General features: G+C 37.6%; 1 protein-coding gene across 1 annotated transcript; it reads right to left on the reverse strand.

The window, feature by feature from the left end:
* Positions 1–17,760: 17,760 nt before the first annotated feature.
* On the reverse strand, positions 17,761–21,575 carry sox18 (SRY-box transcription factor 18). The gene is made up of 2 exons (XM_067371026.1): positions 20,939–21,575; positions 17,761–19,573 (listed from the first exon to the last, which is right to left on the reverse strand). Exons 1-2 carry the CDS (start codon positions 21,330–21,332, stop codon positions 18,627–18,629), a joined length of 1,341 nt encoding a protein of 446 aa, XP_067227127.1. The 5' UTR covers positions 21,333–21,575; the 3' UTR covers positions 17,761–18,626.
* Positions 21,576–24,820: the final 3,245 nt, after the last annotated feature.

Here is a 24,820-nt window from a genome sequence, read left to right on the forward strand (position 1 = left end):
AGTTACTGTTTAGGATGTAACATAATATTCTAATGCATTACTTTTAAAAGTAACTTTCACTAACACTGGTAGTATACAGGACCAAATGTATGGATTCTAGGTATGTGCCCATGATCGCACATCCAGGGGGGCTCAGAAATATTCGTAAATTATTATTATTATTATAAATTCTAATATTATAATTCTGTTATTATCATACTAATGCTATAAACTTGTAGCACAATTACTATATAAATGAACTACTTAAAATATTGTCTCTGTCAGGCAGAAGGGGTCAAAATTGTATTTTGCCTGTGTCAAGTGAATATTTCTGCAGTGTGTATGAGGAATCAATAGATAGAACACACACAAACAAGTATCTGTCCAGCGGTCAGTCATCCGGCAGCTGTTCTAATGGCAGTGTGAGGTATAATCAGTGTGAATGAGATAGCACAGAGCTCCGGGATGGCCTGATCTGTGGTCAGCAGGTCAGCACAGCTGTTCTTACGGGCTCCCGCTTGCATCACGCCACACCACAGAGCTTCCTTCAGAGGGAGGAAGAGAGAAAGGTAGAGTTAGATATACAGATATAAAGTGGTTCTGGTGCACCACTGGAGGACGTTCCACTGGGCTGATGTGGCTATCCTCTCTTCATATTCGGCCATCAGAAGCAGATTCAACACCACAGAGACCAAACCTTACTGACCTCACTGTCCACATTACCCATGACCGTCGGTGTCTCCAAACAAGCCCTGCACGCTCACAACCACTGAGAACAGCGTCTACCAGCCAGGAATATGAGACCTGGAAAACATCTTCTTAGGGGTTTGTCTTCATATACAAAAACATTTTTAAATATGTGTTTTGTTATACATGTTAATGTTATTTATTTCATTTGCATTAAATGCACACAAATCAAAGAATAACCAAACAATAAAATAAAATAATAATAATAACTTAGATGGCTGAGTTTATTAATTTATTTAGTGTCTGGATCAATAAATGTATTCTTAAATATATTAAAAATGCAATTCATACATATAGTGACTCAAATACAACTAAGCATGCTTTTGATTTCTGAATTTAAATGTATTTTTAATTCATCACATTAAAAATAGTTTTGTGCAACAAATCAATGTCATGAGGTGCAACCAATGCAGAATAAAATGTAGGTGAATAAGCTGATAAAATTGTATCTTTTGAAATATACTGTGTGATTTAAGTGTCCCTTTATAGTAATAATATGCTATCAATTAATAAATTATATTTTTATTAATGAAAAAAATAAATAAAAACTAGTTGTATTCCATCCACAGACTCTTATTTTGCAGCTCATTTTGTTCTGTTGTTTCTATTTTTACTATTCCTGTGGTTTAGTTCCTGTTTTCCTTTAGTTTCCATTGGTTTTCTCCATTTCCATCTCCATTTCACCCGTGTCTAGTTCAGTTGCTTGTTGTCTCTTATATTTTTAGCCCTGTGTTTCATTCATAAGTTTTTTAGTTACTGTCTTTGTTTATTAAAGCTATTATGTTTGTACCATGTTCTTACTGTTAACTTTTGGATATTCTTATATACTTAACTGATCAACTGATTTAAGGGCACTGAAGGATTCAGAGGAAAGCGGGCTCCCGCTTGCATCACGCCACACCACAGAGCTTCCTTCAGAGGGAGGAAGAGAGAAAGGTAGAGTCAGATATACAGATATAAAGTGGTTCTGGAGGACGTTCCACTGGGCTGATGTGGCTATCCTCTCTTCATATTCGGCCATCAGAAGCAGATTCAACACCACAGAGACCAAACCTTCCTGACCTCACTATCCACATTACCCATGACCGTCAGTGTCTCCGAACAAGCCCTTCCACATCACTTCCACGGCATTGACGGAATTATTTAGGCAATCCATGTTTTCACTGTTATATGGTAGAGGGCGCTATTATGCATCTTCTGAAAGAATACAGAATCTGTGGTTCAAAACACATGCGAAGAAGAAGCAGAAACAAGCGATAGAAGCATTGATTATGCGCATGTAAGCTAAAGTGACCATATATAAATAAAAATTGCCCGATGTTATAGAATGATATGTCATCCCAGGAATAGATATAGGACTGTGAAGCTTTGTGGGTGTTCATGGACTCAATCTACTCCGTCTTTGTTTTGAATATCGTTCTGAATCTGATCCGGAAATGTGATTTTCTGACCTTTTTGTTCAAAATGTTGCTTTTTAATGAAACACCCACTTTCAAGTGTTGATAAAATCATAAGCATAAAGCAAGATTTAATTTAATTTAATTTTTAAAGCAAAGGCTTTCTTCTTTCTTTTGATATACTGTATGTTCAGATACTCGTACAACAAAATATTCTGGAGGCCATGAAATTTTTGTGAAAATGATCAAAAATGCTGGCGCTGGAAACTTAAAAAAAAAAAAAAAAACCTCTAGCTGGGAAAACATTAAGGTTAAGTGGACCTCGAGGGTCAGAGTTGAAAACCCATGTTTGATTCGAGAGCTATAAACTAAAAAACACAAACGCAATTATGATAGCGCCACCTAGTGTCTGAGATATGTGTGTCTGTGTATCTGAGTACTGGGGGTGATTTGGAACCATCCCATCAAGTTTGAGATCTCTATTACTTACAGTCTCTAACGCTCAGACACCTTTGGTGCTTGCACCCTTAAAAATAAAACATAAAAAAATAAAATTATAATGTAGAGAGGATCCATCATGCAGACCATCATGACTATGACAAGTCCTAAATTAAAATGTGTTTAAATAGATTTTCATGTTGCTTTTTATTGATTTAGTCAATATGGTCCAGTGTTGTTTGAATCCCAATGTTCTTTAAAATATCCTCTTTTATGCTCCACAGAATAAAATAACTCATGACATGAGGGTGAGTAAATGATGACTGCATTTACATGTTTAGGGTGAACTGTCTCTTTAAAATAATAATGATAAAAAAACAAAACAAAAAAAAAAAACATCTGGGAAGCACTAGCCTTATTTTGATGAGTTTTTGGTATACCTTGAATGACAGTATGTGATGATAGGCTACACAAACAACGATTTGAGTTCTACGCACTCCCTTTTCTCCCTCAGCTGTGTGTCCCTCTCTCCGTCTTCCCAAGCTCCTGTTTCTTTGCATCACCATGAGCACTGTTTCCTGTTTTTCATACAAACTCGCAACTGTCTCTGAGGACCAACAAAGGAACCTCAGTAACCTCACACATACACACACACACACACACACACACACACACACACACACACACACACACACACACACACACACACACACACACACACACACACACACACACACACACACACACACACACACACACACAAACTCCACTGGGAGGTATGTGAGAATAATAGCGATGGGTCTAGAGGGTTTTATTGACGTCTGAATCATTCATAGATGCAGTGTTGTCAAGGCTTTTCCTCAGGTCAGTAAACACCAAGAGATCCAGCACAGCAACTGTACCCATAACACTACTAGAACATTCCCTTATTCTTTGATAAGCTAAAGCCCGAGACACACCAAGCCAGTGTCAAAGATCTAGCAGCGACGAAAGCTGATTGTGTTGTCACCTCTTGTCAACTGCATCTCGGCCAAAAATCTGTGCTTGAACACACCAAAAGGACTAAAGCCGACTGTCAACTAGCATGTGCATTCGGTCACCGTGATTTTGCCAAGTAACACATTTTGTTGATCCTGGAACAACATTCCAGTCTGAAAATTAACCCTATTCCTACCCCTAAACCTAACCCTACCCATAACTTATCCCTAAAGTCAGAGATGAAAGATAGGTGGATAACATTGATGTAGAAGCACCTGTCCCTGGTTGCAAGCCTAAACTTGATATAAACGGTAAACTTGTCCCTCAAATCTGATTGGTTGATTGGAACGTTGTTTCAGGATCAACAAAGAAGTTGATCCAGGAACACGTCTTACTTGGCAAAATCATGGTGACCATGTGTGTTCTGCGCCTCCGTGTTAGTAAATAACTGTCTATAGCAGGTATCGATAGTCTATTTTGGTCATCCAAAAAGGGAATCCCAAACTAGGACTGCAGGTATACAAACTGCTTGTGTACCACTTTGAATATCAGTCACGCTGATTACTTTCTTCATTCCAGGTGGCCAGTGTTATTGTGAAAATACATTTGGCTTCCTTGTATGTTTTTTAATATTGTTATTAATTTTATCAACATTTTTATTGAGTGGAAGGTAAAAAAGGCATAATTGAAACAACTGACATAATAAGGACATTCCACATTTTTAAACATTTACAAAAGGGAAAACAACACAAGAAGAAGAAGAAGAAGAAGAAGAAAAAGAAAAAAAAAACAGGGAGGAGGAATGGCGGTGAAATAAAGGAATTCAGTCAACAGGTAACATTTGTAGAGAGTGAAAATATGTCAAAAAAGGTTGCCATTTGTCATAAAAGGAACCATAACGGGGATACCGAGAGCATCTGATCTTTTCCAGCTTCAAAAAATATATAACGTCTGTAAGCCATTGTGAAAAACCCCGTGGCTTGGTGGACCTCCAAAGAAACAAAATCCGTCATCTAGCTAAGAGAGATGTAAAAGCAAGTACATCTGATTGTTTAGATGTAAACCAAGTCCAAGCTTTAGGAACTCCAAAGATTGCAGTATTAGGGCAGACATCAACCTTGATTTTAAATATTTTAGACATAGTCTCAAAATAGTTGTTCCAATAATTAGCTTTGGAACATAAAAAACAAACAAACATATGACTCAGATTACAAGGTGCCATGTGACATCTATTACAACTGTCATTAACATTAGAATAAATTGCAGAGAGCCGAGCTTTGGAATAATGAACCCTATGTAATATTTTAAAATTGTTATTAATTTTTAATAATTTGTTTTTTATATTTTTGGCAAATATAAATATTTTTTATATTTTTTATATTTGTGGCCCTTTCACACCAAAAGTGAAATGAATAAGCCTCAGATTGAAGGAAATGCACATTTACTCCTGTACAGTAGAGGGCGCAGCTCAAACAAACCTTTCAGATGTGCTGCAATTCTGGGGTGCGTTTCCCGAACAACGATGTAATTTTCTGCTTCACTACCATAGTACGATGCATCGTTGAACAAATCAACTAGCTAGTCACGACTGTTTCCCGAAACCGTATTGTCGCAAACTTGTCGTTCAACCACGTTGGTGAATGACGTCACGCAGGTGGTGGAGTAATAACTTCTTTAAATGAATCCGTTTGAGATCGAATTAATGCTAGAATTTCTGCTATTAATTACAGACATGGCATTAGAGGACTAATTCTCATTTTCCTCAGTTATTTTGCTTTATTTCCAGATTCAATCAAATGCTTGTTCTGACGTACTAGAGCACATACGCACATGTGCACTCTTCAAACTAAAATATATAAATGACATTTGTATATATTCTAAATAAAAGATATACATTGTACGTAATGTCAGCTTGCTTATTTTGCTCAATATAACGATTTATTAAGTCCCCATGTCATAAAGACAAGAAACTATGATTCTAACCACAGCGCGAGAGCTGTCCTTCCAACCACACAAGTTTGCGATGCAGTTTGCGAATGTTCGTTTGAACTTTGCTTTCGGGAAACACCAAATCATTGAACTATGTTAGTAACGACAGAACTTGCAATGTTAGTTGGCTAACGATGCTTTTGGGAAACGCACCCCTGGATTAAAGAAGAATAGGATGCAGGAGATGGAAGTTCAACACTCTTTTTTCTACATCTAATCTAAAGTCATTTTTGATTATTAGTATGGTTGAATCAGATCATTTAAGCAGCAAAGACATTGGTTAATAAAGTGAGATTAAATACATAAAGTATATTTCATGAGTTCATGTGCCCATATAATCTTAGCGTAAGTGGTAAACAGATTTGGCTTGCTGTCTGCTATAGAAGGGCTTGGAAAGGATATTCTACTCGAGCTTCAATTGCCCTCATATAACAGACAAAAAAATAGTACAAAAAAGAGGAGAAGAGGAGGAGGAGGGATGCCGAAAGAACTAACAACAGGAAGAGGGAAGATGCTGGTTTTATACCTTGGTATTAATTGGAAGATTAAATGGCCGTACTCCTCCCGAAATAACGTTTATTATCTTCACTTGTGTATATTTGTGAATGTTTTCGTGCAAGTGAGCTGAGTAAATGCATGTTCACATTTACTCCAGAACTACAGTAACATCATGTTCACACAGCGCACACAACACCTCTGACCTTTATTCTCTCAACATGAGGACCGGAGAGCTGTCAGTCAATAAAGGTGAAAAAGTAACTTGCATTACTTATTTGAAAAAATAACTTATATATTTTGTTGTAAATTGAAAAAAGTAATGCGTTACTTTACTAGTTACTTGAAAAAGTAATCTGATTACATAACTCAAGTTACTTGTAATGCGATCTGCCCAAAAATCCCCAATGGCATCCGACTGGAGCTAACGGTGCAGAACACACTGAAAAAACTAAGCCAACCGAAGCTCAAAAATGGTCCGACATTGCTCAATGGCCAATCGGCTTGTTGTGTCCCGTCCTTTACACCCACTAACATCTCATTTGCAACCAAATAGAGTTTACATACAGTATGTATAGTCTACCATATACAGGAAATGACACCTTCACCTATCAAATGCCAGATGTATATTTAGTAAAAAAGTTAATGCACACATTCAAGGTTGTCACATGAATTGGCGGTGCTGACCAACAGAAAGCTGTTTGCTTTAAAACTGACACTGATGTGTGAGTTTTGCTTCATTCACTGCTATGCTGTTGACAATAGATAATGCACCCTTTTTTTGGCAGCGAAATTTCACTGAAATATCACGAATATGACCACAGCTTTCACATATGTGAACAGCCGATCACATAGCCTTTCAAATTATGCAAACACAAGCAGTCAACACTTGCTCTAGAAAGTCTTATGTTTGTCCAGTGTATGTGCTATTTCTCACCAGAAGTTATGAGGGATAAAAATGTGTTTGTACTCATTTAAGTTGCATGCATTTCTTAACCCCCTCATAAGCATTCATCATCGTAGCCATCTGCTGTTATTGCCATCTCCAGTAGTTTGTTTTTTGTTGTTCTGTCTTTTACAGTTCTTTTCTGACTGTTAAATAACGGCCCGAGGCACACTAATTATTGCAAACAATTTGCATGTTCCCATCGGGTGTACTGAGTATGCACGGTTAGTACAAGTCTACTATGCTGATGATTAAATTTCTGTCTTGACTCTCGGAGTGGTAATGGATATGACAATGTTGATATGTTTGAATAGATTTGCTACACTGTTGTTATTGCTTCTGCTGTTGCAGAGCAAGTACTGGACTTACTTCTGCCAATACATACATTGCTGTGAGCAAGTAAGACATGCTGCTGCTGCACAATATAGCACACATGAATTACCCATAGCAGATCTATACAGGTGGAGCTGGGGAAGATGGAGGGTTTCTGAAAGCACACTGCAATTTCACAGCAAATGCTGACCAAATATTTGAAGGTTGAGCAGTGAGATCATTGGTTACTGATACAGCAAGAACCAATCAGCTGGGTTCTGTAGAGAACGATGTGATTGCAAGCAGATTGAGTTAAGAATCAGCCTGACAGCACTTTACGTCAGGCGCACTGTACACATCTGACCAGAGTGTAGCACTTTATGCTCTTTTTTTGAACGCGTACTGTTAAAATCACTACAAATGTAGGCCTGGTCATTATCTTCAGCCTTCTCCTTCTTTTGAATAAGTACTTACTTCGTGAACATTAAAAAGTACAGTATATAGTATTAATGTGTGTAGTATGAATGTAATCCGGACATACTACATCCACTACATATCATATTGTTTTGGCCTGAGGTTCAACAGTGCACTGCTCAATGCTAATGATGGACATTTTCGTTTACAAAGTAATGGGAAATACCTCCTTGAGGTAGCAGTGATGTTGAGTAATACGTGACCAGGAAAAGGAAAAAACATCCTCCAACTGGGGGGAAAAAATGGAACAGACTGAGAAATAGGAAATGTTGTGCTGAGGGCTAACAGTGAAGCAGCAGCGAATGCCTTTGCTTAACATGTCTGGTTTTAAAGACACTGACAAAATGATATGTTGACTTTCTAATGTCTGTCAAGTGTTTTTAAGATAACCTCTTGAGAAATAATGAAGAATTGATCTCACTCCCTCTCTTTAAATCTGTGTTTTTGAGTGTGAAATTAAAGTGTGTGAAACAGGAAGAAACTGGAATAACAAAGGAGAGGAAACAGAGTCATCTGCTGTACGACTGAACGCACACACATTTTTACAGGTGACAATGTGCACATTTCAAAGCAGAATAATTGCACCTTTATGTGTCCCTACTACTCAGTGTCTTATATTTTTTGATATTTAAACAATATTACACAAGCAAGAGGTCTGTTTTAGGGAATATCATCACTCTGATATTCAGTTTAACAGCAGGATTGTGAAAATCACAAAGTGAAAGTTGAATATGTAAAAACATTCACCTTCAAACATCTTGGGAACAGGATCACAGCAGTGTTGCTGCATGCTTCCTCCCATGCTGGTCACAGAGAGAGCTGCAGAAGACGAGAGAGACCATAAAAAAGGAATAGGAAATGTTTGGCTTTCCATCAGAAACTTAAGCTCTTTTTGATGTGCCGAACAGCACTGGAGTGGGTGGTTAGCTACAGAGACTCACAAGCGACACATAAGCAACATCTTTCCTCATCTTGTTTTCCTGTCTTTTTCAATTTTGGGTGGAACTTTCCAGACATTTTTTGGGGTAAATTAAGAATAAATAAGTGGAATATGCTGACAAACTTTTCATGTGAAAATAAAATCAGAAAATAGAATTGGAAAGCAACAATAAGGAAGGCTTTATAGAGCTGTGAAGCTTCAAGCTAAGTGTGTGTGTGTGTGTGTGTGTGTGTGTGTGTGTGTGTGTGTGTGTGTGTGTGTGTGTGTGTGTGTGTGTGTGTGTGTGTGTGTGTGTGTGTGTGTGTGTGTGTGTGTGTGTGTGTGTGTGTGTGTGTGTGTGTGTGTGTGTGTGTGTGTGCAGATATTCAGAGAGCAAGAAAATGAAAGCTAAAGCAGCTTTTCCTTTTTTTTTTTTGCTTCTTTGAGTGTTTATTTTGCTTTGATCCTTTCTCTCTTTTTTGTTTATTTATTTGATTGTTTGAATTTATTTTTCTTTCTTTTCTTTCTTGTTTGTTTGTTTTCTGTTTGTTTGTTTGTTTGACTGCTTTTTTAGTTTGTTTCGATTTAATTTCTTAGCTTGTTTGTTTGTTTTCTGTTTGTTTGTTTGTTTGACTGTTTCTTTTTTTAGTTTGTTTCGGTTTAATTTCTTAGCTTGTTTGTTTGTGTGTTTGTGTGTTTTGTTTGACTGTTTCTTTTGTTAGTTTGTTTCGGTTTAATTTCTTAGCTTGTTTGTTTGTGTGTTTGTGTGTTTTGTTTGACTTTTTCTTTTTTTTAGTTTGTTTTGGTTTAATTTCTTAGCTTGTTTGTTTCTTTCTTTTAGTCATTGCTTTGTTGTTTGTTAGTTTCTTGTTCGTTTTTTTTTTTTTTTTTTTTTTTTTCTTCTGCTTGTTTGTTTTGTTTGACTGTTTCTTTGTTTAGTTTGTTTTGGTTTAATTCCTTAGCTTGTTTCTTTCTTTCTTTTAGTTGTTGCTTTGTTGTTTGTTAGTTTTTTGTTTGTTTGTTTGTTTGTTTGTTTGTTTGTTTGTTTGTTTTTCTGGTTGTTTGTTTGTTTGACAATTTCTTTTTTAGTTTGTTTCGGTTTAATTTCTTAGCTTGTTTGTTTGTTTCTTTTAGTCTTTGCTTTGTTGTTTGTTAGTTTCTTGTTTGTTTGTTTGTTTTTCTGGTTGTTTGTTTGTTTGTTTGTTTTGTTTGACAGTTTCTTTGTTTAGTTTGTTTCGGTTTAATTTCTTAGCTTGTTTCTTTCTTTCTTTTAGTTGTTGCTTTGTTGTTTGTTAGTTTTTTGTTTGTTTGTTTGTTTTTCTGTTTGTTTGTTTGTTTGTTTGTTTGACTATTTCTTTTTTAGTTTGTTTCAATTTAATTTCTTAGCTTGTTTATTTATTTTAGTCTTTGCTTTGTTTGTTAGTTTTTTGTTTATTTGTTTGTTTGACTGTTTCTTTTTTTAGTTCGTTTTGATTTAATTTCTTTGCTTGTTTGTTTCTATCTGTTAGTCTTTGTTTGTTTGGTTGTTTGTTTTGTTTGACTTTCTTTTTTATTTTATTTCTTTGTTTTCTTTTCTTTCTCTTTTTATTCTTTGTTTTGTTGTTTTAATGTGAGTTTCTTTCTTTCTTGTATATTTTTTTCTGTTTGTGTTTTGACTTTCTTCTTAGTTTGTTTTTATTTCTTTGCTTGTTTATTCCTTTCTCTGAGTCTTTGTTTCTTTCTTTTGTTTGACCATTTCTTTTTTAGTTTTTTTTGTTGTTTAATTTCTTTCTTTTTCTCTTTCTTTCTTTCTTTCTCTTTCTTTCTTTCTTTTTCTTTCTTTCTTTTGTTTGATTGTGAGTTTCTTTCTTGTTTTTTTTCTGTTTGTGTTTTGACTTTCTTTTTAGTTTGTTTTTATTTCCTTGCTTGTTTTTTCCTTTCCTTCTTTGTTTTATTGTCTGATTCTTTCTCTTTCTTTCTTTCTTTCTTTCTTTCTTTCTTTCTTTCTTTCTTTCTTTCTTTCTTTCTTTCTTTCTTTCTTTCTTTCTTTCTTTCTTTCATTTACCCTCATTTACCCCCCACCCTCCCCCCACATCTTGGCTCTTGGCCACTCCCCACACTTGCGGTCTCGCTGTCTTCTTCTCTCCCAGAGAAAACCACTTAATGCAAACAAAAAAGAGTTTTGTCCTCAGTTTGCAGAGCCCTGTCACATCGCTACGGAAACAGCCATTTAACACAGTGAGGATAAATCAGTGAGTAAGTGGTAGTGTCTTTACATCACAGAGACTTGAAAAAAACATCACTCATCAAGGGCATAGAGTTGTTTTTTATAATTATATGGATGGCAAATAACAGGCAGGATGAGAAAGGAAAAAAAATAACATACAGAGCCTGGGTGGATGTTACACAACGGCCGCATGGCACCAGCGGGTTAAGAGACTGTGGGTCCTGGGAAAGGGATGTGAGTTTACTGTATATGTGTGTGATTGACTGTGTCTGAGAGAGTCAACAATTGAAATTACCCTGTCAAAGACCAAGTGGAGACACTACCCTCGTAACCTCCGGGCCAGGGCAGTGACTAGCCCTTTAGTAGTATGTGCTGAGTGTGTGGGTGAGAGCGCACACACACATACACACACACACACACACACACACACACACACACACACACACACACACACACACACACACACACACACACTTGCTCTCAGGGCCAAGTCCTGTTTGACTCTGCAGAGACAGAGACTCACAATGATATGTTTGTAAAAGAGAAAATGGAAACCTGAGAAGGGGAATTGTGTGAAAGGAAAAAATAACCTCGAAACAGAAAAACATCAAAAAACACCCAAAACAACCCCCAAAAAAGAACGGAGCGTTTATGAGGGCTGTTTTAGTCTGCTGGCTCGCTCCCCGATCTTTAGCAAGGCGTCACTCCGGGTCAGCAGCCCGTCTCACAGACGCTGCACTGTCAATTATGGCACTGTCATGGAAACTGTAGAGAGCCATGGAGAAAATGGCCCCTCACAAGTGCTGCTTGTCTTGGAATAACACAATTGACTACTTTAACAATTAGAGCACACTCTAAACAATTGCCAAAATTTAGAAGTAATGTCGAAAAATATGATTATTTATTCATATTTTAACACTGATATAAATGCAAGCTTAAAGTCATAAGAAATTATTATTTTTCATGTGAAATTGTTTGATAATCATGTTTCTTTTAAAATCAAAATTATGGTATTATTGTCATGAACTCCCATCAGCAGCCCTGTCACTATAGCACACTACATTTCCCAGCATCCCTCCTGTTCCTCACCTGCACACTCTTCACCTCAGGCATAAAAGCACACACCTCAACTACACTCATCATTTGATCTTGATAAGGACTACTTGCTTGTCTATTTACATGCAGTAATTTCTCCAAAGTGATTCTCCAGCCATCTCCTACTTGCTCCTTGTTTTTCCAGCCTCCAGTGATCCTCTCCTTCACCTGTAAGCCTCAACCATTTCCTGTATACTCACCTGTACCATCCATCCTGGGAAGTATGTGCGCTCCATGATCTTCATCACCTAATCCATGATCTCCACCATCACCTGCAACACAGTAAAGACATTATCATAATTTCATTATCTTCTATGTGCTATATCAGTGGTCTCAAACTCAATTCCTGGAGGGCCACAGCTCTGCACAGTTCAGCTCCAGCTCACACCTGCTCGAGTAATCCTGAAGACCTTGATTACCTGGATCAGGTGTGTTTGATTAGGGTCTGAGCAAAACCATGCAGATCTGTGGCCCTCTATGAATTGATTTTGAGTCCACTGTGCTATATTCAAGATTACTCACCTGTTTGCTCATTTCGCAAACGCTGCTAAATAAACATGTTGTATTCATATCTCTGCTTCTGAGTCTGGTATTTCACCATTTTTATTGTTTTTACTCTCAAATATTTTTCTTCTGTTGGTGTAGTAGCATTACAGAACACAAAAAAGGTAAGTATAATGTAGTTTAATTATATTATTTAGTTATAACTTCACATGTCTACACTAGCATCTATATGTGGCAACACTGAACATTATATACAGCAATAATACTATAATATTTTATGAACTAAGAGTGTTTTCTAGTAAAGTTCATTTCTGAGTCTGTTCTGGATAAAAAAACAAAAAAAAAAAACAAAAAAAAAAACACACACAGTAGTGATGTTTTGTTCCTGAATGGTTCAGTTTTTTTATTATTATTATTTTTTTTTTTTAGATTGGTTAAATGAATTATTCAATGACTCAGTCATTACAACAGTCAGTTGTAGCCGCCTACTGGAGTAACTGTGTTATACGGAGCCCGGCACATGATATAAAAAACAAAACAAACAACAACAACAAAACAACATTCCCATGATTTATTCATTTGTACCATCATGGCCACAATTTAACTAAATTAAAACCAGGAAACAAATGAAAACAGCTTAGCCATGATTTACCTAAAATAAGGGAATTTGATCGAAAAACGAATTAAGTCGTATGAATTAATTCTTAATTTCAGCCAGAATATCTATGTTTTTCCACAAACACAGACAAGTGGAGTGATATGAACAGTCAGATTTGAGGACCGGAACTAACTGTTATATAAAAAACATGCAATTAAAAGTGACAAAAAAGCAGCACAATAAATCAGCAAATACAAAAAATAAGAAATGCTGGGAACATACCGAGCACCTAAACACTGTGTACATATACTCAAGATTACTGTAATGCAGACACAGATAATTATTGTAATTCTACATCACAGTGCTGCTACATTATAGTCATTGCCTGGACCTACTGTGAAGTCTCAGTATACAGTCATCATTTAATTGCAATAAATTGTAGAACTACAACTGTAAAAGTGCACAGGCCTGATCAGTGCACATATTTGGTATGCAATGAAGGTGGAAATAAACAAATACAAATGTGTTAACGCATCAGATAGGCTGAAATCTCCCATAAAACCACTCATATAGCCAACGCATAGAAGTCTTAGCAGCTTGTTCTAACTGTAACCATCACAACCTGACTTTGAAGCTCAGAGTGGAATGGCATCTGTCCATTTGGTTGGGTCACAGTTACCGTCCTGTCCTGGGTTTGAACCCACAACCCACGGGTCACACAAACCCAAGGCCACCAAACCACCAGGCCTATGCATAGCCACACTCGTAAATTATGCCGACAGTTCAGGAAAGAGAAAGTCAGAGGAGACATTCTAGTTCAACAATAAAGACTGGACACAGGAAGTCAAGAACCAGCGACCAGCAGTTTTGTGTTTTCTAGCACTGTCTCTGGAATAATATTCTATTAAAAAAGCCACCTACTCACAGGGATCAAGTTGCAGTAAGTCAATGCGATGTTTCATGTACTATCAGTGCTAAAAATGTTGAATATGTCCAACTAATGATCTCAAGATGTTTCAGATTTTGTTTAATAGAAGTACCAGAAGCTAATATATGATTTTGACTGTAATATCGGGCTCTTCCTTGCACCTCTGAACTCTAGCCTGGCCTGTCTGTGACCCCATTAGTCACTTTTCCACTATGAGCCAGGGCTGACAGCGTGCCCAGCAGCACCAATAGCCTCGGACCTCGAGCCACGAGGCTAAAATCAAGCTGCGTTTCCACTGACAGGCAGGGATCCCCACAGATATATATATATATATATATATATATATATATATATATATATACCAACCTCCATTTAAATCTATTCACAAGACACATCTGAGATGCATATTACATCACGTATCTACCAGGTGTAAACAGCGTCAGTGAGTCCCGTAATAGAGGCTTGGTTCCTTTACGCATTTACGGGTACACGCATGTTTGTTCACGCACACATATGCGCCACGTCCTGCTGCTTACACAGGAAGGGGAGGCAGAGCAACTTCCTGTCCAAGAGGGGAAGAGTAAGGGTATAGTAGGGGGCCACACTTCCTGATAAGAAGAAGGGAGGAAAGAAACAGAAAATATACAGATGACATCATGCAGTAGGTTTGCTGGACAGGGTTTTGGGGAGAGTCCGTTGTTTGGCCTGATGGAAAAGCTGAAGCAAGTGTGCGAAGAAAAACACACACACACACACACACATACATGCAATCTTCAGCTGCAATAATAAAACACTTACGCAGGTCAAGATCTTTCGCCTTCTTACTTACTGACACATGAAATCACTAACACTCCCACATGCGCAAACGCATAAAACAGACACATGCTACTTGAATACAAGTCTGACAGTTTGCAACTGGATTTTTGCATAATATGCAGAAAATGTATGAAAATATTAGTGCTAATACCTGTTGAGCAAAATTTATTGTCAGTGTTATGTGATTGCTGGGTTGTTCCAGGTTGTTGTTAGGGTGTTGCTAGGGTGGTAGTCACTGGCACAAGAGTCTCTAGCTATGTTTGTCTCCACATATTCTTATGCACATTTGGGATATTGTATTTAAAAAAACAAACAAACAAAAAAAAAAAAACGCTGGATAGAAATACCAAGATGTGCATAACATCATAAAAATTACAAAAACTGTAACAGCTTATTTTGATTCTCCACTTTAGACATTCTACTAACTATAAAACTTAGCAAGAAAACTTCTCATTAGAGTATTAGTAGACTGTCTATTTAATATCTGCTAACACTTTATTTTGATGCTCCCCAACAGACATTCTACAGACTATAAGTAACTTTGCAAGTACATTTCAATTTATTCCACTAACCCAAACCATAACCGTCTACTAATACTCTAATGAGAGATGGTTTACATGTAGTTGCAAAGTTACTTATACTTAGTAGAATGTCTAAAGTGAACCAAAGTGCACACAACATCAAATGCTGTTTAGGTCATTCTGAAATGCTTCAGCCAAAGTCTGTCATCAAAATGATTTGGAATAATTGCCTCCTCGAACTGTCTCACATCATTGTGTTCCCAAAAATCAGAACACATGACAGCATTTGTTTTGGCGTGTCATCTGCATGATCTGAGGCATAAATAATTTATAGGGAAAAAAAGAGATACAGATGCAATGTAAGTCTACGGTAGTTTTTAAATACATTTTTGTCATTTACTAAGCTAATACTATAGGCTTAATCACTTAAAAAAAAAAAAAAAAAAATAGAAAAATAGAAAAAAGACAACTAGGCTTAATAGAAAAAAAATTGCATGCCTTTCCTCAATACGCCTAGCCTTTATATTCTTAATATCAGCATATTTTAGGGCTCCAGACTGTGACTTACAGTAAGTGTGTCAAAAAATAAACATATTTAACAATAATTCAAAATATAACCAGCTTTGTGTGTGTCCATATGTGATTTCATGTGTTCCCTGCACCGACAAACACAACGTGAGCTGTGATGTCCGATTTGCATAACAAATGACTCTTATGAGTTGACTCTCCCTCCGACTCACTCAGTGAATCATTTAGAGCATTTCTAATTTCACTGACGGAGTCATTTTTTGATATTTTTGATTTGAAATGATTCGGAATCTGTTAATGTGATGTATAGTACATTTTAGATTTGTGAGATTTACATTTACTAAATATTACAACGTGTAAACAAAGATACATATGATAACCAGTTTTAAGGCTGAATTGTAAGAAAAAAAATATTTGGATGTTGTAGCCAACATAAAAAAAAAAAATTAAAAAAAATCTGTCTGGAGCCCTGCTATTATCAGAACTATGCAGGTGTAGAAACAGTGTAAGCAAAAATGTAGCAAAAATGTTCAAAGGCATTGAGAACGCTTTGAACCTCTTTATTTTAGGCCCAAAATATTAGAAAACAAACACTGGTCTGTTGACTGATAATGAGATACAAAGACTTAAGAGATCTCTTAGCTTAAGTTGAAACATTGTTTTAAACTTGAGATTCCTGGAGCCTGTAGGATTGAGTTTTGATGATTAATCTTTCCAAAAGGTCAAGAGCTTTACAAATCAGTTTCATTTGAAAAAAAAATAAATAAATAAATAAATAAAACATCACCAGGGGGCATGTCATGAAAACCCTGCTTATGAGTTCACAAAGTCAAAATGGTCAGTAAACTCCAAACTGTGAAAGAAATGGCGCAATACCACTGACGACCACAAGAGTAGCCTTTCGGTCTGTCACACACAAAATAGAGCGCAGCTCAAAATACACATCGTTTTGCTGACCTGCACAATGGACTTCAGAATTACTGGACCTGCATGATCGGTCAGTGTTGTTCTTTCCATTTAGGGAGCCGGTCAGGGGTGAAAAAAGCTCCTCTTCCCTTTAACATCCTTCCCCCTGCTGCACATACAGGGAGATATTCTCCAACACACAGATTCCTGCTATCCCAACATCCCCAGTTTCCCCTGGATCTTCCTCTGTTTTGACATTCCTGCTAATTTTATGGCTAATTAATTGGCGGGATGAAACTTTACCGCACGGCAGCTGACCTGGACCTAACTGAGCCCACTTAGCGTCTTGGCAACAGAATCTGTGGTGTGTCATTCAACAGACATCCGAATATAGTCAGCATGATATGGAGGAAAGGAACACATGAAGTGTATCATTTGATGTAAAGAACACACACACTAGGCATCCTGCCTGAAATGTAAATGCTTTGGAAAGACTACTTTCCCTCTTGAAAAACACTCTTATATCAATCTTTTTGTTCTCAAGTACTGAATGAATCAACATGAGGGAGCATTTCTTTAATCTCAGAGCTGCCTTTTTTTGCATGAAGACATAAGAGAAGACAGTTTCAGTTTTGTTCTCCTCGGTCGAAAATGTTTTCTTTTTGTCCGTGGTTTTAGGGGAAAAAATAGCTTAAAGAGCCAAACTCATTTTGTGGCTGATCAAAAATCTTGGAGGAGGGAATCAGAGAAACGAGACTGGATTACAACTTAAACATTGTGGCCCTGCTCTTGCTCTCTGTTTCTCTCAAAAGGCAACAACAATTGCAGCCACATCACCATTTTACATAAAACAGGCAAAAATGTAGCTAATGCAAGTGTAATGATTTTGACAAGTAACCAACATTTAGTGACAACTTTATTTAGCAAAAAAAAAAAAAAAATGCTTTGATACATTTTGATGTGTAATACAATTTTTTTTTTTTTTTTTTTTTTTTTTTTTTTTTTTAAATTAAAACCTTTTTTAAGAAGAAAAAAACATCTAGAAAAGCACATGCACTCTGTGGTGTGGGAAAGTGTGTTAGTGAAATACTATGTACAATTGTGTGTTTTCAATTTAATTGCTTTGATTTAATAGCTCTGAGACATTTTTTATTGCAAACTCTTTTTATTTGAAGATAATTATTACCAAAAGGGGGAGAGTTATTACCAACTCGGCACGTTCCTCGAGTGCTAAGAGGATTACAAAATTTCATGTCCACATGAAATGCCCAATTCAAACACATTAAGCCACAAAAAAAGGGAAGAATGCGCGATAAATTAGTCGCCAATAGATCAAAATACTTCGGATTGTCATGGAAAAGTGTATTTGAAAGATATTAAGTGCAGTATAAAAGAGTCTTGAGTGGTTTTCACATACCCAGTGCAAAACATATTTTCATACAACCTTATATAAAATGTCTATAAAAATAGAAACAATATAAAAAGCAAATAGAAAGACATATGTATATATAGCAAAAATATTCACATTCTTGACTTCCACGTCCCAGTACCCTCATTTGAGACCGTAAGCATACAGTAGCTGGATGGAGTCAGCAAAATTATCGGTTAAATTTGACCACAGTCTCAGAAAGTACAGGTTATCAAGACCAGAAATGACTAGTCATACTGTGAAATGCAATTTAGTGAAGTCTATACTGTGAGAACCATCCTTGACATGTATAGAGTTCAGTAACCTCCAGTGATTCGTGAAACCGGGCAAGATGATTCCCTGAAGAAGGTAACTCGAATAATTCAAAAGATCTGAGACTCATATGTGCACCAGACTTCAGGTCTGCGTGGAGATCGCAGTTTTATCCCGTAATGCATGTGCTGTAGTAGACAGCGCTGCTGGCGTCGGACAGGGCCGATATCAAAGCACTGCTCTCCTCGCAAGGGGCATTCCTGCTCAATCGAGTCCTGCTAGCACTCAGGTATTGATCAAACTCAATCCTGTCCACCTCGCCCCAGAATTCAGCTGAGGGTCCCAGCTGGTCCACAGCGTCCAGAGAGGGCGGAGCGACCTGAGCCACCGCCGAGGTCTCGGGCGGTGGAGACAGCTGGCCTAGATGAGAGGTGAAGGCGGGTTGGGGTTGACTGCTCCCGTATATCTGGCCGTAATAGCCTGCAGGTGTGGGAGTGTGAGGAGCCTTGGAGGATTCTGGGAGGCTCATGTTGGGGTAGAGACCGTTAGGGTTCGTGGACTCGACCACCAGGCATTTCTCCTGCAGTGGGAGGCAGGCCAGTGGAGACTTCTGGTTGAGGTGTGGGTGGGAATGCTGGAGGTTATGGGAGTTGTGGTGAGGGTGGTGGCCAGTCTGATGGTTTGGATGCTGGTGGTAGTTTATCCATGAAGTCAGGCCCACATCTTCCTGCATGTGAGGGGGGAAAAACACAGAATCTCCGCCTCCCTCCTCCAACACGTCTAGTGGGGACATCTCCGGCGTCGGCAGGCCGAAACTCTCCAGCTCTGGAGCTCCAGATGGGTGGAGCTCTCGGAAGTGTCCCAGAGGAGGCAGCAGATGATGGGCATGGCGGTGCGGCGAGTAGGCGTCTCCGGGTCCCGGACCTCCAGCGACCCCATGGGCCAGGCCTTGGAGGAGCAAACCCGGTTCCACTCGTTTCATCTTCTTGGGCTGTTTTTTGCGGCGAGGACGGTATTTGTAGTTCGGGTGATCCTGGAGGTGCTGCAAGCGGAGCCGTTCAGCTTCCTCCACAAACGGACGCTTGTCTAGTGTGCTTAGAGCCTTCCAGGACTGACCTAAAAACATCATCCAATCAGTGTTAGTGATTCAGGAGTAAAGCTTCTTCTTGTGTCCACTGTTTCTGTTTTAGTGGTTTATGAATATGATTTTTATCACTACAACATTATCTAAATTGTTCTAATTTAATATAGAAACAATCAAGCCCTCGGTTATTGAGTCAGATTCATTCGGTTATTTATAAAAAAGAATTAAATTTAGCTCTCTGGAATCAATATACAACTATAATCATGCACAATTTTTTAAAAGAGCTGTCACGACGATTATGTTTGCAGCAGCGTTTGTTTTGTTTGGTGAAAATAGATGTACGTAACATAAGCTGACAACGAGCGTGACATGAGCGAATCATTACATGTAACTGGTGCTGGGCACACAGGGTTGGGTTGTAGTATTTGAATTATTAATGGGTCAATGGCTGCAGACAATCGGCAGCTTGTGTGTCTGCCACAGCCCTGTATTTCAAAAAATAAGGACATCAAAACGCCTCCCCGAGAAACAGCCAAAAACAAATATTGTGCAACACTCACAAACTTTTTAAATGACTTCCATATAGTGTGTGCCCAAGGCTTGTTTTCTCATCTATAATTCTAAACTACAAACTAAGTTCGGTTTTATAGTAATAAACTGAAACATATAAGTTGGTTTTAAGCATGAGTGTACCGTTTAGCTTGTAGTTAGATTAAACAAAGAAACAGCTTGATTGTAGAAGAAGTAACAGGATGTGAATTGGGACGTGATTTTGTGCAACACGAGTATCATTTTAACAATAAATACAAAAGTGATCATGTTTAAATTATTATATCCACTAAGACCTTTATTTTATGGCCATTTCCTAAAGATTTAAATGATAATGTGGTCGTGTTTGACCCAGTGCAATGTCAAGTAATATAATATTTATGTATCTCAAGACCAAAATTATTCCTCTGTTAACCACATATCTAACCTAACAGGAAATACTGTATTTTACAGTATCCTTTTTACATATGTTACATGAGCTTACTGTAGTAATAACAGTAAATTATGCATAATTACATGCAACTACCCTAAACCCTATAGTGAATACATTATTAATTATATTAATTAATATTACTCAGTACTTTAATATATAATTACACCGTAACAAGGACACCTTAAAATAAAGTGTGCAAACTTTGTGGGTTTTTAATTTTTATTTTAATATTATATTTTATTTCTTGTCAATTTTAATAATTAAGCAACTCAGTATGTTTTTTTTTGTTTTATTTTAAACTCAACCTGATTTTGAAGCATCCCTTTTCAAATATGCCACGTCCGTGACATCGCACCCTGCCGAAGTACTAGAATGACCCCAGCTTAACCCCCATGTTGCACAGGGAATGTCTTACCCAGCATCTTACTGAGCACGGCGTTATGCAGGTCCGGGTTCTGGAGGGCCAGACGTTTGCGCTCATCTTTTGCCCACACCATGAAGGCATTCATCGGCCTCCTGATCCTCGACTCCCCCCCTGATTTCCCCTCACCGGAGCCTAAGGTCAGAGCTCCAGGGCGAGTTGAGTCCGGGCTTCCAGTCCTGGCCTCTGCTGTGGCCCCTCCATTTCGGGACCCCGTCCGCAATCCAGAGCCTGGCACCGGTGCCAGCTCTGTGGTCCGGCTGCGGTCAAAACTATGTCCCCGGTCAGGGCCCGGAGTGCTGGAGGAGGCACCCCATGTCCCGTGCTCCACAACCTGGCTGGGCTGAGAACTGGCCTCTTGACAGCAACTAGACTCAGATATATTCATTCCAGCAAGACCACCACGGTTAAAGCAAGCTGTTTTCTTTGGATAGAAGGAACACCAGGACGCCTTTATGCTACTCTAAGTCACTTTAAATACAGACTGACCAGTAACACAAATGAAATGAATCATAAAACAAAAAAAAGGAAAATGTAGAAAAGGCTTTGTTTTGGATGTTTCAGAAGTATAAAATCCCACAGATGTTGGTGTTTTGTAACTCCTGCTCTCCAGACGGTATATAGTTCTTGTGCTGAGTTTGAAAGTTGTAGCGAGTTTTGGTGAACCCATGCTGTAAATATATACATGGCCTGAGCCAATCAGAGCGCTGGCCCGGACAGGAGAGGCGGGAGGGTTAGCCAGTGGGAGTTCTCCTGCCCCCCTTTACAGCCTCCACAGACAGAGAGATGTAATCTGAGAGGGCCATTGTTTTAGGCCTGCTGTACACACACTCATATAGGGCACATACACTAAATCATAACACACTTGCACACACACACACTAACCGTGTTTATACTGGGGGGCCGGGACCACAAAGAAAGCTGTGCACTTGAGTGTTAACAACTTGTAACAATGAGCGTGAATGTAAAGACATGGCAGTCAATGCAAAGTGAAGAAAACACAAACCCAACACACATACATATACTAATGTAATACAACCATTTTGGATGCATTCAACCTTTGCCCTGAATATAAAGCAAAGCCTGCTCTCTGGTTTCTTGGTAGCATGAAATAACTATACTTAAAGTGATTTATAGACAGTTTTCACAGCTAAATATTTGTGGTCAACCAATAATTTATTTAAAAATACACTATAAAAAGTGAAAACATGCAGTTTTTACCCGAAAAAATTTGTTCTATCATGAGTGACCCTTAAGAATTACTTGCATTGATGTAACCCAATATAGTCCAAGTAGTTTAGTCAAATTAAATAATATATATGGCTATGAAAGCATATATTTTTAGGTAATGAGCTACAACATTTTCTTACAGTGTAACTTATGCAAAAGTGCAAAAGCAATTATTTGTTTTTATACAGTTTCAGATACTGTACTTTGCTGCTGTATATATATATATATATACTGTTATACTGTTGGTATTGTATTACTGAACTCTAAAGTATTTTAAAAAGCTAGGTGTCAAGTTTTGCTTTTTAGAGCTGTTTAAGGATTTATGTTGGTTATTCCCCCAGTTTGTTATGGAAAAATTTAGGAAAATGTAGTTATGACATGTCAAAAGACAAAACTAAGATTTTAAAAAATTCATACTGAGGTGCTATTCCCTGTCTGGGTTTGTCTGCAAACACGTAGGTATTTTTATTGCTCATCTAAACATTATTGTTATAGTCTAATGAGCTGAAATCGCTGCTGTGCTCTGGGTGACAGCGGCATTTATTGCACGACTGTTAGTGAAAAAATGCAGCATAGGAGGAGGCATTAAACAGCTGTGATTACAATGAACCTCACACTTCACAATGAGCTTCATTAACTTCATGAGAATATAAAAATAGTTATGTTTGCCAATGATGTGAAAGAGAGTAGTCCAATCTCCATCGTATTATAAAAATAGAAGAAACACTGAACGTTGGTTGGGTCAGAGAGGCTGACCTCTTAATGAGATTGGATGTTGGCTTGCCTCTCTCCTTTGAGAAGGGTCACGGTCAACAACAGTTGAACACAATCACTTAACCTCCTTTTTACTAAAGAGGATGTGAAAGTTGAAGACCTTCACTCTTAATGTTACTCGGAGCTCCACACACAAACCGACTGTGAATGAGTTTAAAACTAAATGCATGTACACAAGTGCATGTGTATAAAAAGTTGGCTTTTGATTTACCTTATAAGAATGTGAAGTAACCACATTTAAATGTTCTCAAACGTCCATGTGAAAACCACAAATTAGACCTGTGGTTTCTTGTCTCCACACCTATGTAATTCATCCAGTCTTAGACGGCTGCATTCAGCCAATTTCTCCCCCCATTGAGCACTACATCAATATTCTCAACTCTATGAATAAATGCAAAGTGAGGCATGAGAGTTCAGGCCGCACAGAATCGCACTGAGAGGGAAATTGAGTTTTATGTGTATTTGAAGTGGATTTAGCTCCATTAGAACAGTAGGCAGCTCAAGAACAGTCCACAAAAGGCCACAAGAGGCTTTTTATTGTTTTATCTATGAGGACTTGTCATCATTTTCTGAAATATAATGGTCCTGACATTTACCTTTGGGAAGATGAGAGAGCTATTATGCAGAGAGGGTGATGGGTATAAAAAGGGAAATGTGCCGCTGCCAGTGTGCGGTTACCGTTTTTTCTACCTGATCTGAGGCTGAAATTACTGTCGCGGTACGCATTAATGCAGTCAGGTTGAGTTAAGGGGCCGTTCATAGAGAACACGATTTTGTGTTTAAAAACGTAAGATGCAGAGAAATGTAATGGAAAGGAAAATGTCTACATTTTTTTTAAAAGTTACATTTTCTTTAAGTTGAGCAGCATATTTTTAGGACAAAGAGCGCAAAGGTCAAACACATCTGCACATATTTGCATAGAAAAGCAATGGAAAAGTAACAGAGTACAATGCAAAAACATTCTGTGTGAACGCAATTTCAGGCATTTTAAATAATATATTGAACAAACTATATATATATATACATTATCTCATTAAACATGCTTTTTAGGCTACCTGCCAGTAGTGGACAGTTTTGACATTAGATTTATGAGAATAATTTTTGAGAATAATTGGATTTGTCTAATATATAAAAAAGATTGTTAATGGGAAGTTAATAGAGGAATGTCTCTCTGCTCTTGTTTAGAAGTTTATAATGAATATAATACATTAAACATGATCATATCATTTTTGAGTTATACATCATTATACTTTTGAAAATCCTAATTTTCTTCCCATCTCATTTTTTTTTTTTTTTTTTTTTTTCCATCACCATGCTCCATACAGAACCAGTTCTTTTGCATTTTGAAAATCCATTTCACTCGGATGTACTTCACAATAAGGAAGAAAAGATATGGCACTATAGTTCCGTTACACTGAAACTTTAAAAGGTTAGTTCACCCAAAAAATGAAATTTCTGTTATTTATCACTCGCCCTCATGTAGTTTCACACCCGTAAGACCTTCATTCATCTTCAGAACATAAATTAAGATATATTTGATGAAATCCGATGGCTCAGTGAGGCCTGCATTGACAGCAATATCATTAACACTTTCAATGCCCAGAAAGCTACAAAAGACATATTTAAAACAGTTCATGTGACTGCAGTGGTTCAACCTTAATGTTATGAAGCGACGAGAATACTTTTTGTGCACCCAAAAACAAAACAAAATAACGACTTTATTCCACAATATCTAGTGATGGGCGATTTCAAAACACTGCTTCATGAAGCTTCACGAATCTTTTTTTTTTTCAGAGCGTGTATCAAACTGCCAAAGTCACGCCCCCCAGTGGTGAAATTTCGAAACAGTTATGACGTAACAAAGCCTCATTT

This window comes from Chanodichthys erythropterus, chromosome 20 (genome assembly GCF_024489055.1).
Source record: "Chanodichthys erythropterus isolate Z2021 chromosome 20, ASM2448905v1, whole genome shotgun sequence".
In the NCBI taxonomy this organism is placed as follows: Eukaryota; Metazoa; Chordata; class Actinopteri; order Cypriniformes; family Xenocyprididae; genus Chanodichthys; species Chanodichthys erythropterus.

Excerpts from the sequence above, each read along its gene's own strand:
- sox18 (XM_067371026.1), bottom strand. The coding sequence starts at position 21,332 with ATGAATATATCTGAGTCTAGTTGCTGTCAAGAGGCCAGTTCTCAGCCC. Across the intron at positions 19,574-20,938 it reads CGTGCTCAGTAAGATGCTGG|GTCAGTCCTGGAAGGCTCTA; the intron begins GTAAGACATTCC and ends TGATGTTTTTAG.